The sequence below is a fragment of the Perognathus longimembris genome, chromosome 12 (genome assembly GCF_023159225.1).
Source record: "Perognathus longimembris pacificus isolate PPM17 chromosome 12, ASM2315922v1, whole genome shotgun sequence".
Taxonomy (NCBI): domain Eukaryota; kingdom Metazoa; phylum Chordata; class Mammalia; order Rodentia; family Heteromyidae; genus Perognathus; species Perognathus longimembris.
In genome coordinates, this window is record NC_063172.1 from 56024144 (window position 1) to 56037951 (window position 13808).

A 13808-nucleotide genomic window follows, 5' to 3' on the forward strand; every position below is an offset into this window, starting at 1 on the left:
TGGTGGCTTCTTTTTTGCTCAAGGCTGGCACTCCACCACTTACCACTTGAGCCACAGTTCTCTCGTTCTGTGTGTGTGTGTGTGTGTGATTAATTGGAGGAAAGAATCTCACCAACTTTCCTGCCCCGGCTGGCTTCGAAACCGCAATCCTCAGATCTCAGCCTCCAGAGTAGCTAAGATGACAGGCATGAGCCGCTGGGGCCCCGACTAGGAAGCACTTGACTTTTAGTCATCCCCGAGCGTTTTTTCTGAAACAAACATTCTGGATAGACGTGACAATAATCTGAAGATACCTGGCATCTGTATTTAAGAATGCATTGTTTTGTTTAATAAGTTTGCTCATTCCTGAGTTTCTTCCTAAAAGTAGTTCTCATTTGTATCGGAGTGTGTGCGTGCGAGCTGGTTCTGGGGCTTGAACTCAGGACCCAGACACTGTCCCGGAGCTTCCCAGCTCAAGGCTGGCGCTCTACCACTTGAGCCACAGCTCCCTTTCTGGCTATACCGTAGTAAAGTGGAGTCTCATGGACTTTCCTTCCCACGCTGACTTCGAACTGCTAGCCACAGGAGCCCCGCTCTCAGATTATCGGGCTCCGGTTTTCGCTCAGAACATCGCACCGGGATGAGACCCGAGGACCATGAGGAGACTACGCCGCCAGCGGCTCTCACCAGCTCCCCGGCAAGCCTCTACCGCACGCCGAGTCCACGCACGCGGCGGCGGTGCGACAGGGGCGGGCCGCGGCCGTAAAGCGCAAAAGCAGCGCGCCGCGACCAGTGCCCACGTGACTTTGCGGGTGCCGCGCCGGGCGCCCTTGGTAGTCCTGACGCCGGAAGGGCCGTAAAGCACAAAGCAGCGCGCGCGACCAGTGACCACGTGACCTCGCGGGTGCCACTCCGGGTGCCCTTACAAATCCTGACGCCGGTAGGGTCATGGCCGGGCCGGCGCAGGGCGGTGGGGCCCGCTCTCTCGATCTGCTCCGGGCCCTGCCTCGTGTGTCCCTGTCCAACTTGAAGCCCAATCCCGGCTCCAAGAAACCGGTAAGCGGGCTGGTGGCGGCGCGGGTTGGCGGCGGGTGTCACCACGGCGGTGCGGCGCGGCCCGGCGGGCCTGGCCCGTCACGTCGGCCCGTGGTTGGGAAGCGCTGTCCGGGAAGGGCGCTGGGCCCACCGCGGGCTCGGGACCCCGCTCCCCTCGCTGCCCCGCGGGCACACGTCCGCAGGCGCACGGGGTGTGTGTTTGGAAGCCTAATTCCGCGGAGAAGCAAACTCGCGGCGACTCAAAATGTTACTCGGAACCGGTTTTCCAAGGAATTGCTTTCTCAGGAAAAAAGTATCTCGGTCGTCACAATAAAGGTCTGAATCGATGTATTATGTCTGCTGTCTTCTGAAACGCACCGAATGCAGGTTAGAAAGGCTGTTCGTTGTGAGCGCCCCGTCCTGGTATCGCTGCTTTCTTGAAGTAGGAAGAAGGAAAGGCTTTCTTTGTAAATTCTAATTTCAGTAGAATACAGCGGATAAAATTACATATTTACGATTAATCCCAAAGCAAAATACTTTCTTGAATATCAAAGTTTTGTTTATGTTTATTCCTACAATTTTAGGATCATTTCCCCCAGCTCTTGCTTATTACAGAACCCTTATTCCCATCCCATCCATTGAACTTTCCTTTTGAAACACATCTTGTATTTATTTTAGTTGCACAAGTTGTAGTCAGGTTTTCAGAGACAGATTGCAATAGAGTGTGAGGATGTTTGAGCAGATAGAATAGTGCTTGACACACAGCACTTTAAACCAATGTTGGTTGGATGAAGGGGGAAATAACAACAGTAAAACATAGTAAAGTGGTGAAATACACTTTTGTAGAAATGTAGCAGAGCATCCTTAAACTCTCTTCTCTCCTTTTAGGAAAGAAGACCAAGAGGTCGGAGAAGAGGTAGGAAATGTGGCAGAGGCCATAAAGGAGAACGGCAGAGAGGAACTCGGCCCAGGCTGGGCTTTGAGGGAGGCCAGACACCATTTTACATTCGAATCCCCAAATATGGATTTAATGAAGGACATAGGTAAGGTTGCTGCTTTTTGAAATACATATTCCAAATTTCTACACAGAACCGCCTACAAATTTGGTAGAAGTTTAAATACACTTTGAAGCAAACTTTTAATGCTGTTGTGTGCTTGAGGATCTTGAGGTCAGGTCCTTGTACTCTCCCTCAGCTTTCCTGTTCATAGCTGGAACTCTACAGCTTCAGCCACACCTCCAGCCCTCTTTGGTTTGGTTTTGCTAATTGGAAATGGAGTATAGCAGACTTTCCTGCCTAGACTTGCTTTGAACTACCATCCTCAGGGTCTAAGTACTTAAGATCTCTAATGTGAGCCACTATTACCTAGCCCTTTGAATTATTTTTGATAATAAAACTTAGCCTGGATTAGTGAAGTTAAGGAGGAAGCCAAGATATATTCAGTCCTTAAAAGATGGACATAATGCTTAATCTTATATTTCTTTAGAGGATTAATAGTTAAGAAAAATCTCTCCCCTTGTAGCCATCCAGTGAGTAATAGCTATTATTACTTTGTTTCTTTAGTATGTAAGTCAGATAGTTGGTTAAATTTACCATAAATCTGTTTGCTTATTTGTGTAGGTGAGTAAAGTAAGTAGAGAGGCAAATTAATGTTACTGGAACAAAGGAAATACTCGTTTTATTACATGTTCGTATTGTACTCAGGAGGGTCTTATTTTAATAAGCCATAAAAGTGCTGGAGGAAAAGATAAAACAAAGCTCTAAGGTGATTTGGAGAACTTACAGGAAGATTAATTTGTATTTTGTCACTATTACATTCTTATTCCATAGCTTCAGACGCCAGTATCAGCCTTTGAGTCTAAAGAGACTGCAGTATCTTATTGATTTGGGTCGAGTTGATCCAACACAACCCATTGACCTAACCCAGCTTGTCAGTGGAAGAGGTGTGACCATCCAGCCATTTAAGAGGGATTATGGGGTCCAACTGGTTGAGGAGGTAAGTATCTCTCTAGTTGATTGCTTGGTGTTACATAGATATCTTAAAATTTTTTATGTAAAGCAGTTTGCCCATTATCTATGGGGGATAGATTCCAACTGTATGCCTGAGTCTGTAGCTGTTACTGAAGGTTGTATGACACTGTCCTTTCCTTTTACATTCATACCTATAATACAGATTATTTTACAAATTAGGCATGGTATGAAGTTAATATCAATTACTTGACAAAGATCTTAGCAACCTCAAAAAAGAATTTTTTTTTCTTCTCATAGGTTTCACTACTCTTAGCTTTGGGGTCATTATTAAATAAAATGAGGGTTACTTAAAACCAAGCACTGTTAACACTGTAACAGACAAGTAGGTGGGAAACGTGTTAGGAAAATAATGATAGGACAAAGGATGATTATTGTTCTAGGCAGGACTGCATAAGATTTCATCATACTACTCAGAAAGCAGTTTAAAATTTCTGAAAGGCTGAGGATTAGCTCAGAGGTCTCGCATTTTTCTAGCTGTATCAGGTTCAGTCCCTAGTATTGAAAAAAAGATTGTTAGAAATTATTTCTGCAATTTTCCATTTGATATTTTTGGACTATAATGGGTCTTGGATACTGCAAGTATAAAAAGCATTCTGGAGAGTAAAGAGAGATTATTGTAAACGATACTAATTTTATTTTTATGCAGTAGGAACTGTGAACTATGTTCTCTTCCTTTCTTTTTTGCCTTCTTTCTTCCTTCCTTGCTTGCTTTAGTTATATAGAAGGGGATTTCATTGTTACATTTTCACATGTTTACAATATATTCCAGTCAAGCTCCCCCTCTCTTTCACTTCCCTTCCCAGAATAATGTCAACAGGTTTCCTTGTCTTGTTTTTATAGTCTCAAACAACTGTGGAACTGTATTAGGTATTGCATACTTGTGATTATTATACCTATGTATTTGGAAAGTTTGCACTCTTAGGGTAGGGCTCTGAGCCTTGGTCCTGGAATATGCTTCTGTATATCTTTCTAGCTTGCTCCTTTACTTCCTTTGGTTCTCTTCTCAATACCAATATTTCAGGAAGGGTTTTTTTTGACAGCTTTTTATGAAAGGACACCTTCCTGGCTTTTCACATTCTGTGCTTGCCTTACTCACCCCAAACATTTTTCTTTGAATAATGAACACCTGACATTTATTACCAGATTAAGTTCCTGTGAGAACAGGTACTTTTATTATTATATTTCAAAATATTGGAAATATTAGCTTATATGATAGTCACTCAGTTAATATTTGTGAGAATGAATCTACTCCCATTCTAGCACCAGCAAAGAGTGTCCACTAGAGGGAAGCATATGTTTATGGAAAAACCTTTTGGATTCCTTTGAAAAAAGAAGAAACCTATGGATAAAAGCTTTCCAGATAAGATTATTTGAAGAGACCACTAAACTTTATAGAACATTAATATTTTATCTCAAGTGTACAGTACACTTTTTTAAAAATTAAATTTTATTGACAAGGTGATGTACAGTGGGGGTACAGTTACATAATAAGGTAGCGGGTACATTTCTTGTCATATTTGTTATACCCTCCCTCATTTTTCTTTCCCTTCCCTAGTTCAGGTAAGCATATATATAATGTCCAGTGTACCAAAATCATACACAGTAACCACATAAAGTACGCCATAGGAAATTTACCTAGTACATTAAACATAATGACAATAAAATCCTCCTGTTTCCTTCTTTTGGAGTTCATTTTGCTTAGCCTCATCTTATATAATCATATGTACATGGCTGTTGAGTTATTGTGATCCTCTGATAGGTCTATCCTAGACCTTTTTATGTTTATTTAGTAATTGTTTGGTTTTAGAGACATACTGTAAAGTTGCTGAACCAAACATGTGGAAATACCATTTGAAAAGAAGTTTGTGGGCTGGGATGTAGCTCAGTGGCAAAGCACTTGTCTAGCAAGTGCAACCTCCTGGGTTCGATCCCCAGTACCAAAAAAAAAAAAAAAAGACCCAAAAAAAAGCTTGTTATTTTACAGACACTGTTCTCCCCCCCCCCCAACATCCACATATCAGGGAGGCCATGCGCCTTTGTTCTCTGTGTTCTAGGCTTGTCTCGCTCAACATTATTTGTTCAAGATCTGACCATTTTCCTGCGAATGCCATTATTTTATCATTTCTAGTCGCTATGTAGAATTCCATTGTGTATAGGTACTACATTTTTTGGATCCATTCATCTGTAGAGGGGCATCTGGGTTGTTTCCATATTTTGGCTATTGTGAATTGTGCATCGATAAACATGGATGTGCATATGTCGTTAGGGTACCCTGGGATCTGTTGTTCAGGATAGATGCCTAGGAGTGGTATGGCTGGGCCATAGGGTATGTCTGTGCTGAGCTTTTTGAGAAACCTCCTTACTGTTCTCTAGAGTGGTTGTACTAGTTTGCACTCCCACCAGCAGTGGAGAAGGGTTCCTCTTTCCTCGCATCCTCTCCAACATTTGTTGTTGCCTGAGTTCAGAGTATAGGCCATTCTAACTGGAGTGAGGTGGTATCTCAGGGTTGTTTTTATTTGCATTTCCTTTACTGCCAGGGATGTTGAACATTTCCTCATATATTTCTTTGCCATTTTTATTTCTTCTCCTGTGAAATCTCTCTTTAGCTCCTTTTCCCATTTAATAATTGGTTTACTGGGTTTGGAGGGGGTTAGTTTCTTGAGTTCTCTGTAGATTATGGATATTAGGCCATTGTTGCTGTGCTGATTAAGATCCTTTCCCATATGGTTGGCTGTCTTTCTAGTTTAGTGGCTATGTCTTTAGCTGTGCAGAAACCTTTTATTTTGTAGTAGTCCCATTTGTCGAGTTTCTCCCCCTATCTGTTGTTCCCCTGGGACTCTGTTCAGGAAGTTCCTGCCTATGCCTGTAAGTTCTAGTGTCTTTTGTACTCTATCCTTCAGTAGTTTCAGGGTTTCAGGTCTGATGTTGAGATCCTTAATCCATTTTGAGTTGATCTTGGTGCATGGTGATAGGCTAGGGTCCACTTTGAGTTTCCTACATATGGCTACCCAGTTTTCCCAGCACCAGTAGTTGAAGAGGCTATGTTTTTTCCATAAGTATACAGTAGACTCTTGATATCGTGGGCAGATGGTTCTAAAGAGCCTGCTGCTGAAAAACGGACTGCCCAGGACACAGTTCACTACTATACTGCAGATGCACGACACTTAAAAAATATATATATATAACACCACTAAAGATTTACTATCATCAAATCTCAAATTTCACTTTATGTACATTAACTTTTAGCTGCTTTTTGGGTCACATTTGCTTTTTGCAAGGTATATATTTACAAAATTAACGATCTGAGAAACACTTGGCAGATCATACAATAACTTAAACACAACTTAGGACAATAAAGACTGGGACAGCTCTTCTGCATCTATAATGCTGTGCCTGGGAATTTAAATTTTTGGTTTTGATTTTTCTTTTGATCTCATGTCATTTACTTACTGTGCTGGTAGTAGCCTTGAACTCATGACTTCGAGCTTTTGATGGGCTTTTTCACTCCGAGCTGGTGCTTTACCACTTCCATTTCTGGCTTTCATTTCCTGTTTAATTGAAGATAAGAATCTCATGGATTTGTATTCCCTTGGCTGACTCCCCAGTAGCTAGGATTGTAGGTGTGAGCCACTGATGTTCAGCATATATATATCTTAATTTTGTTGAAAAGGTGATGTACAGAGGGGTTACAGTTATGTAAGGTAGTGAATACATTTCTTGTCTAACATTGTTACCCCCTCTCTCGTTTTTCTCCCACTTTCCCTCCCCCTCACTCTCCCTGCCCCCAAGTTCCAAAGTTCATTTCTAACCTAGCATTTTCTGACTATTCTTGTTGTATTGTTTTACCTTTTGTCCTTTGCCTCACCATTTTATTTCCCGTCCCTTCCCCAAATCAGATAAAACATATATACAAGACACAGATGCCAGAATCAAAAACAGTGACTACACTTAGTTAAAACAATGTATACTAAGTCTGAAAATAAGGCAATAGACGTGTTTTATGTGCCTGTGCTTGCTAGGCAGGTGTTTTTCCATTTGAGCAGTGCTTCAGCTTTTGTATCCTAATGTGGAAGAACCTTTGAGTTCGTCATCCCTTAAACTATAACATCCTATTATACTTTAGATGTTGATTTATTACATTGGTAAAAATTATTCTGAAAAGTCTACTGGGGTAATGATTGAGTAAATGTAGTCATATTATTTATAGCTTTGAACCTTTTTTATCTTTTCTGAATTTCAGATTTGCAATTAAATAGTGAATATCAAGACTGTTTTGATCAGCCAGTACAAGATAAATTTGGGAAATTTGGGAAAAATAAAAGAAACCTTCCTAAGAATGCTACTTACAATGCTGCAAATAATGGAATGCTCAAGAATAGGGTAACGGTTAAGCAGTCTATGGAGCAGTAATTAACAATCACAATATGCTGGACACTGGGGGCTCACATCTGTAATCCTAGCTACTCAGGAGGTTGAGATTTGAGGATCATGGTTTGACTCCAGCCCGGGGGAGATAGTTTTTAAGACTTATCTTCAGGGGCTGGGGATATGGCCTAGTGGCTAGAGTGCCTGCCTCGTATTCATGAGGCCCTGGGTTCAATTCCCCTAGCACCACATATACAGAAAATGGCCAGAAGTGGCACTGTGTCTCAAGTGGCAGAGTGCTAGCCTTGAGTAAAAAGAAGCCAGGGACAGTGCTCAGGCCCTGAGTCCAAAAAAAAAGACTTATCTTCAGTTAACAACCCTTCCCCCCCCCCCCCCCCCAGTGCTGAAAATAAAGCTGTGTGGCTTAAGTGGTAAAATGTTAGCCTTGAGCAAAAGATGCATGGAGATAATCCCCATGTCCTGAGGACCAGAACAACAAAATAAATAAAAATCACAGTATGTCAGTGTTCTAATTTTTTAATCAAAGATGTCATTGATTTTAAATATATAAAATACTATATATAAAAATGTGATAAAATACATCTTAGATCTAATGGGATATTTTGAAATGCATGAGAAATTCATGAAGGAACCAAAATGGAAACTAGTTTATTTCAAATATACTAAAATAGCAAGAAATGTCTTTGGCCAAAACAAAAAGAAAAAGTGGAAATGCTGCTGTCTTCCTATTTTGAAATAAAAGAAATCTGTTTTGAAATTAGAGAAAAATTAGCCTCTCCTGGCTGATGTGACTAAGATCCTAACTTTGAATTTGTCAGTACTATGTTTTTTGGTATTGAATGTTCTAAGAAAAAGCATTGTTAATATTTTCCAATCTCAGAGCTCATATAGAATGAGTACTGTTTTCTGCCTTTTTTCTTTCAGAGAGGGCTAACCCCTCCAAAGTTCAGATAGATACTTTGTTCTTCTACCTGCTCAGTGTTCCTTAGCCCCTCTTGGACATAAGGAAGATTAGTTTTTAATCTGTATTGTGTTGTATAATGTTGTGGCTAAGAACATGGATGCTACTAGCCGTCTAGCTCAGTTGTAGAGCACTGGCTTTGCATGTTTGAGATTGTGTTTGATCCCCTCCCCCCAGCATTGTAAACAAAGCAAGACAACCTACCCCATATGTTGTGACTGCCACTAAACCTCCTGGGTTAGAATCCTGTGACCTTAGGCACATTACTTCTCTGTGTTTGAGTGTTTATCTCTGTAGTGGCTATAAGGATTAACGAGTCTACTATTAAATAACCTAAGTATGTTAAATGGTTCTGGAATAAATATGGGAATAGTTATCCTACTTACACAGGTTGAAACAGGGTAAAACAGGGTGACCTAAAAAATACAGGAAAAAAAATTGATAGACCTCTAAAGCAGAGGTATTTAAAAATAGGGATTGCTAGTCAAGTGTCTGTGGCTCATGCCTATAATCCTAGCTTCAAAGCAGGCTGAGATTGAGTATGGTGGTTCAAAGCCAGCCTGGCCAGGGAAATCCATGAAACTCATTTCCAATTAATCACCCAAAACCCAGAAGTAGAGCTATGGCCTCAAGTGGTACTAGCCATGAAGGGGGGGGGGGGGGGGGGAAGCTCAGGGATAGCACTGAGACCTTGAGTTCAAGCCCCAGGACTGGTACCAAAAAAAGGGATTGTTATATTGCAGATAGTTTGGAGAGGAAAATAATTTAAAAGAAAGCTTGCTGTAATTTATTTTTAGCCAATCTCCTTACTAATCCATTTTTTTCTGATCTGTGACAGGGTGCTGACACATTTCAGGCAAAAGTGAACATTGAAGTACAGATGGCTTCAGAGCTAGCCATTGCTGCAATTGAAAAAAATGGTGGTGTTGTTACTACAGCCTTCTATGATCCAAGAAGTCTAGGTAAGCTTATTTGTTGTCATTTCTTTCTGGCTGTTGCCTTTTTTTTTTTTTTTTTTTTTGCCAGGTTTGCATTTTGTTGCTGCCCTGGTTCTCAGACTTTTCATAGCCTTGGGCTTCTCCTTATGCTGTTGCACTGGTGGTACCTGGCTTGAGTTTTCATATGTCACAGGTCCAGGGGTTGCAAGACTTACTGTGTTTGTATAGTTTCCGGAGGTTTTCTCTTAGTCTTGATGATGGGAACAGGGGTGAATTCCTGACAGCTTGGGTCTTGGAGAGCTTGGACACCATGTAGCCTATCACTTTGGTGCCTCAGGTCTGGAACAGCTCCAGGTGCAGGTACTATATATAGCCCAGTTGCTATATAAGCTGTCATTCCTGCCTTTTTTCTCCCTAAAAGTTTGAATTCAAACCACTTATTTTCCTGTTTATCTGTTAATTGTGGTGCTGGGGATCATACCCAGCAACTTGGCATGCTAGACAAACATTCTTTACTATTAGTCTAGTTAATAAATAGCAAATGTTGCATGCTTGATTGACTGTGTGGATTATTGTAATGCGAAGAATAAAGAATGTTGTTAACTGATAATCCAAAGGTTGAAAAAGTTTCTCAGCCTCCTCCCAGAACTCCATTCCCACATCTACTGTTTTCCCTTGACAATCTAAGAGTGATTTGCAGTTTAGTAGGTGAGAAACATCTTTCTTTTCTTTTTCTAAGCTTGGTCCTGCAATTTTCCCTAAGTAAATGACAATTCTATCACACTGGCTTTTAGTCCAAAATTTAGAGCCCTTTATACTTCATACTCTTTCTTTATACCCCTAGTAAGCCCTGTGAGGTCTGTCTTTGAACTATGTTTATAATGTAGCTCATGTAGCTCTTTGTCCAACTGTTGTTCTTGCTGTCCTGGATGCTTGTCTCTAGCTGGCTTCTCTGTACCTAAAGGGTGGAGCTACAAGGATTCTTTATAAAGCATAGGGTACTGCCTCACTTGCACAAAAACTCCTGTGGTATCCCTCTGAAGCTGGGGGTGGTCTGTACTACCTCTCCTACCCTTCCATGGTCCTGCTCTGCTCTGTTCCTCCTCTGCTGGAACTACTTAGCAGCCTCTTTCCTGTCCCTGCCTGGAAACTGCTCTAGCTAGAATCTTTCTGGTTACTATTCTTCAGGCCTCTGCTTATTAGGGAAATCCTGCCTGCCTGTTGCAAAAAGAACACACACACACAAATGCACAAAGAAACATCCTGTCGTCTTTGTTGTTTGCCTTTGGCAGTATTGCAAACTGACATGTATAATTTTATTTTCCTTTCTCTTTCATTCTCTTTCTCTTTTCACCTTTGGTTCACAATTCTATCTCCAGCACAGAGAGTCCCTAATGCTGAGCTGGAGGCTCACTGACAATTTATTGAATGAATGAACTATATTTTTTAATTTGCAGAGTCTTCTCAGTGTTGGGATTACAAATGTGTATCAATACACCCAGCTCTATTTGGTATTTGAATTGGAGTTAAATATTTTCTGATTAATTGCTGAATTTGAAAAACATTCTTTTTTTGTTATTGTTGGCTTGAACTCAGGGTCTGGGTTCTGTCCCTGAGCTCCTTTGCTCAGGGCTAGCACTCTGCCACACTGAGCCACAATTCCACTTATGTTTTTTTTTTTTTTTTGGCCAGTCCTGGGCCTTGGACTCAGGGCCCGAGCACCGTCCCTGGCTTCTTCCCGCTCAAGGCTAGCACTCTGCCATTTGAGCCACAGCGCCGCTTCTGGCCGTTTTCTGTATATGTGGTGCTGGGGAATCGAACCTAGGGCCTCGTGTATCCGAGGCAGGCACTCTTGCCACTAGGCTATATCCCCAGCCCCACAATTCCACTTCTGGTTTTCTGGTGGTTAATTGGAGATACAAGTCTGAGTTTCATGGACTTGCCTGTCTAGGCTGGCTTCAAACAATGGTTCTCAGAAATCTGCCTCTCCTGCATAGCTAGGATTATAGGTGAGCTACCAACACCCAGCTGTCGGGATCTGAACGATCCCTTTCTCCCTGATCTCCCGGGGAGAATGCTTGAACCCTAAAATCTATGAAAGAGCACTCGGCCTTGCCTTCCGCCGGCAGAAGGCCAAGGCGTACTCTCGTGGACTTGCGCTAAGTTGAGGAAAGGTTGCTGAGGCCACCCCTCCCCCCAGTCCCCTCACATGTTACCAGGAGGGGGGGGAAGAAGGCATCAGGGACACACTGCGATGGTGGGATGCATCTCAGCCCTCCGAGGGCGGGCCAGAGAAATTTATTATGATGACAAAGGCGGAAGGGGAAGGACTTGGGGTGACTGACTGTTTGGCTGACTGTGCTGCCACTCAAGTGATCCTGGAACTTCCTTTCTGGGCTGGGCAACTATCATGGTGGCATGCACATGTTCGCCTCCCAAGGAGGGGGGGGGGGCTTTTCTGGTTGAGGCTGAAAGGTGGGAGGGGCTCCCTCCCCCATTGTCCCAGGGCTGGGAGAAGGGCAGCGTCTCGCTCTTGGCGCCCTTCTTCCACCAAGGCCAAAACAGTCCCCAACACCCAGCTACCACATTCCTTTTATATCCATATACAGAATGAAAAAAGAAACATTCATGTCCTCAATATGTAGTTTGTAACAAATAACTTCCATTCATTTCTTTCATGACTAAAAACTTAGTAAATATATTCACTAGTATAATTCTCATCTCCTTATTTGTGGTAGTCTTTAGATGTAGAGCCAATATTTATAGTTATTTATTTATTTTTAGGAATTCTGTGCAAGCCTATTCCATTCTTTCTGCGTGGACAACCCATTCCCAAACGAATGCTTCCACCTGAAGAGCTGGTACTATATTACACTGATGCCAAGAACCGGGGTTACCTGGCAGACCCTGCCAAGTTTCCCGAAGCAAGACTTGAACTTGCCAAGAAGTACGGTTATGTTCTCCCTGATATCACTAAAGATGAACTCTTCAAAATGCTCAGTACACGGAAGGATCCAAGGCAGATTTTCTTTGGTCTTGCTCCAGGATGGGTGGTGAATATGGCAGATAAGAAAATTCTCAAACCTACAGATGAGAATCTCCTTAAGTATTACAGCTCGTGAATTCCAGGAAGACAGTCATGGAAGAGTACCAGGAAAAGGACTGAAACATGGTTTATCATTGTACTCTCTACATGTATAATCCTCTAGATACTAGTGGTGTATGCGGCCACTGTAATCATAGCTCTTTTTCATTTTATCCTAAAAAGTGTAGGAAGCAAGGACTGCACATAGGAACCAAATCTGTGTGGGTTGTGTATCAGAGAATCAACTTTTGGTTGTTTATTGCAGAATGATTCTATTTTAGAATATTTCTAGACTTTTGTCATGATCTTTTCCTCCAAGCTTTGTCTTGTTGTGAAGCAGAAAGAACAGCAATGGAGAGTTAGATTGACTAACAAGCTGCTGCTCGAGCAAAGATAGAGAGAGCAGCTGCTGGTAAGCTGTGTTCCTTTAATCAGCAGCCTAAGGAAGCTCTGCCACCCGGAACCCTCTCGTGGGATGGAAATGATTAGGAATGTGACTGAAGGCTGATGAGTGGCTTCTAAGTAGCATATTTTCCAGCAACATTGGAGGTTAGAGGAAAAAACCTTAAAAACAATTGGTTGTGAGAAAATTAAATTCAGTCTTATTCGCTTGTTTTTGAGATGGCATCTTGAACTCTTGCCTCAGCCTCCCAGGGAGCTGGGAATACAGGTGAACTTCACCATACCAGACTTAAAGTCACTTGATACAAAAGACACAGGAACTAGTAAGCTTACTTAACTTTTGGGGGGGTATGTTGTGTTCACAGTGTAGGAAAGTTTAATTTAACCATACTCAGTTAAAATTCACCTTATATAATTCATGGCAGTCCTTCACAGTTGAAATAAAATGACTCCTGGCTAATTTTCTTGAAATAAAATGAAAAACCTAAACTATGTAACATTTTAACTTTTCTCCATATGTTGCTGACTTAGGGGTTTATAATTTATTTTTCTGCCTAGAATATGTTTCATTTCTTGTCCAGGTTGTGTGATTTGGCTTGTTATAAACCATTACTTGACCTAGAATTTAGCAAAAATCATTAGGATCATCTTTGACTATAGAATATCAAGTCTCAGAGGTTCCGAATTAAAAGACATTTTCAGAGACCTCAAGTGACAGAGTGGTTGCATTAGGGTTAGTTTTGGCTCCCCTGGTGGGAACAAGTCTCAGTGTTTAGATAAGCTATCATTCATTTTCTCTCATAAGCAAGCTCCACCTGCAGGGCTGGCTTCTGCTTCTGCCTGGTGGCCACGGTCTGCTCCCCTGAGGACGCCTTTCTGAGCAGCGGGAGGTCCTAATTTTCATGATATAAAAAAGGAACAGCAGAAGCAAGCCAGCTTTTTCTAAAAGGCTTCATACATGCCGCCACACACAATTTCTGTTTATAGCCCAT

General features: G+C 41.9%; 1 protein-coding gene across 1 annotated transcript; it reads left to right on the top strand.

Moving 5' to 3' along the window:
• Window positions 1-869: 869 nt before the first annotated feature.
• Window positions 870-13527, top strand: Mrpl15 (mitochondrial ribosomal protein L15). Its single transcript, XM_048358786.1, has 5 exons — window positions 870-1035; window positions 1903-2057; window positions 2844-3009; window positions 9230-9353; window positions 12114-13527. The coding sequence occupies exons 1-5, from the start codon at window positions 928-930 to the stop codon at window positions 12449-12451; spliced, it is 891 nt and encodes a 296-aa protein (XP_048214743.1). The 5' UTR covers window positions 870-927; the 3' UTR covers window positions 12452-13527.
• Window positions 13528-13808: the final 281 nt, after the last annotated feature.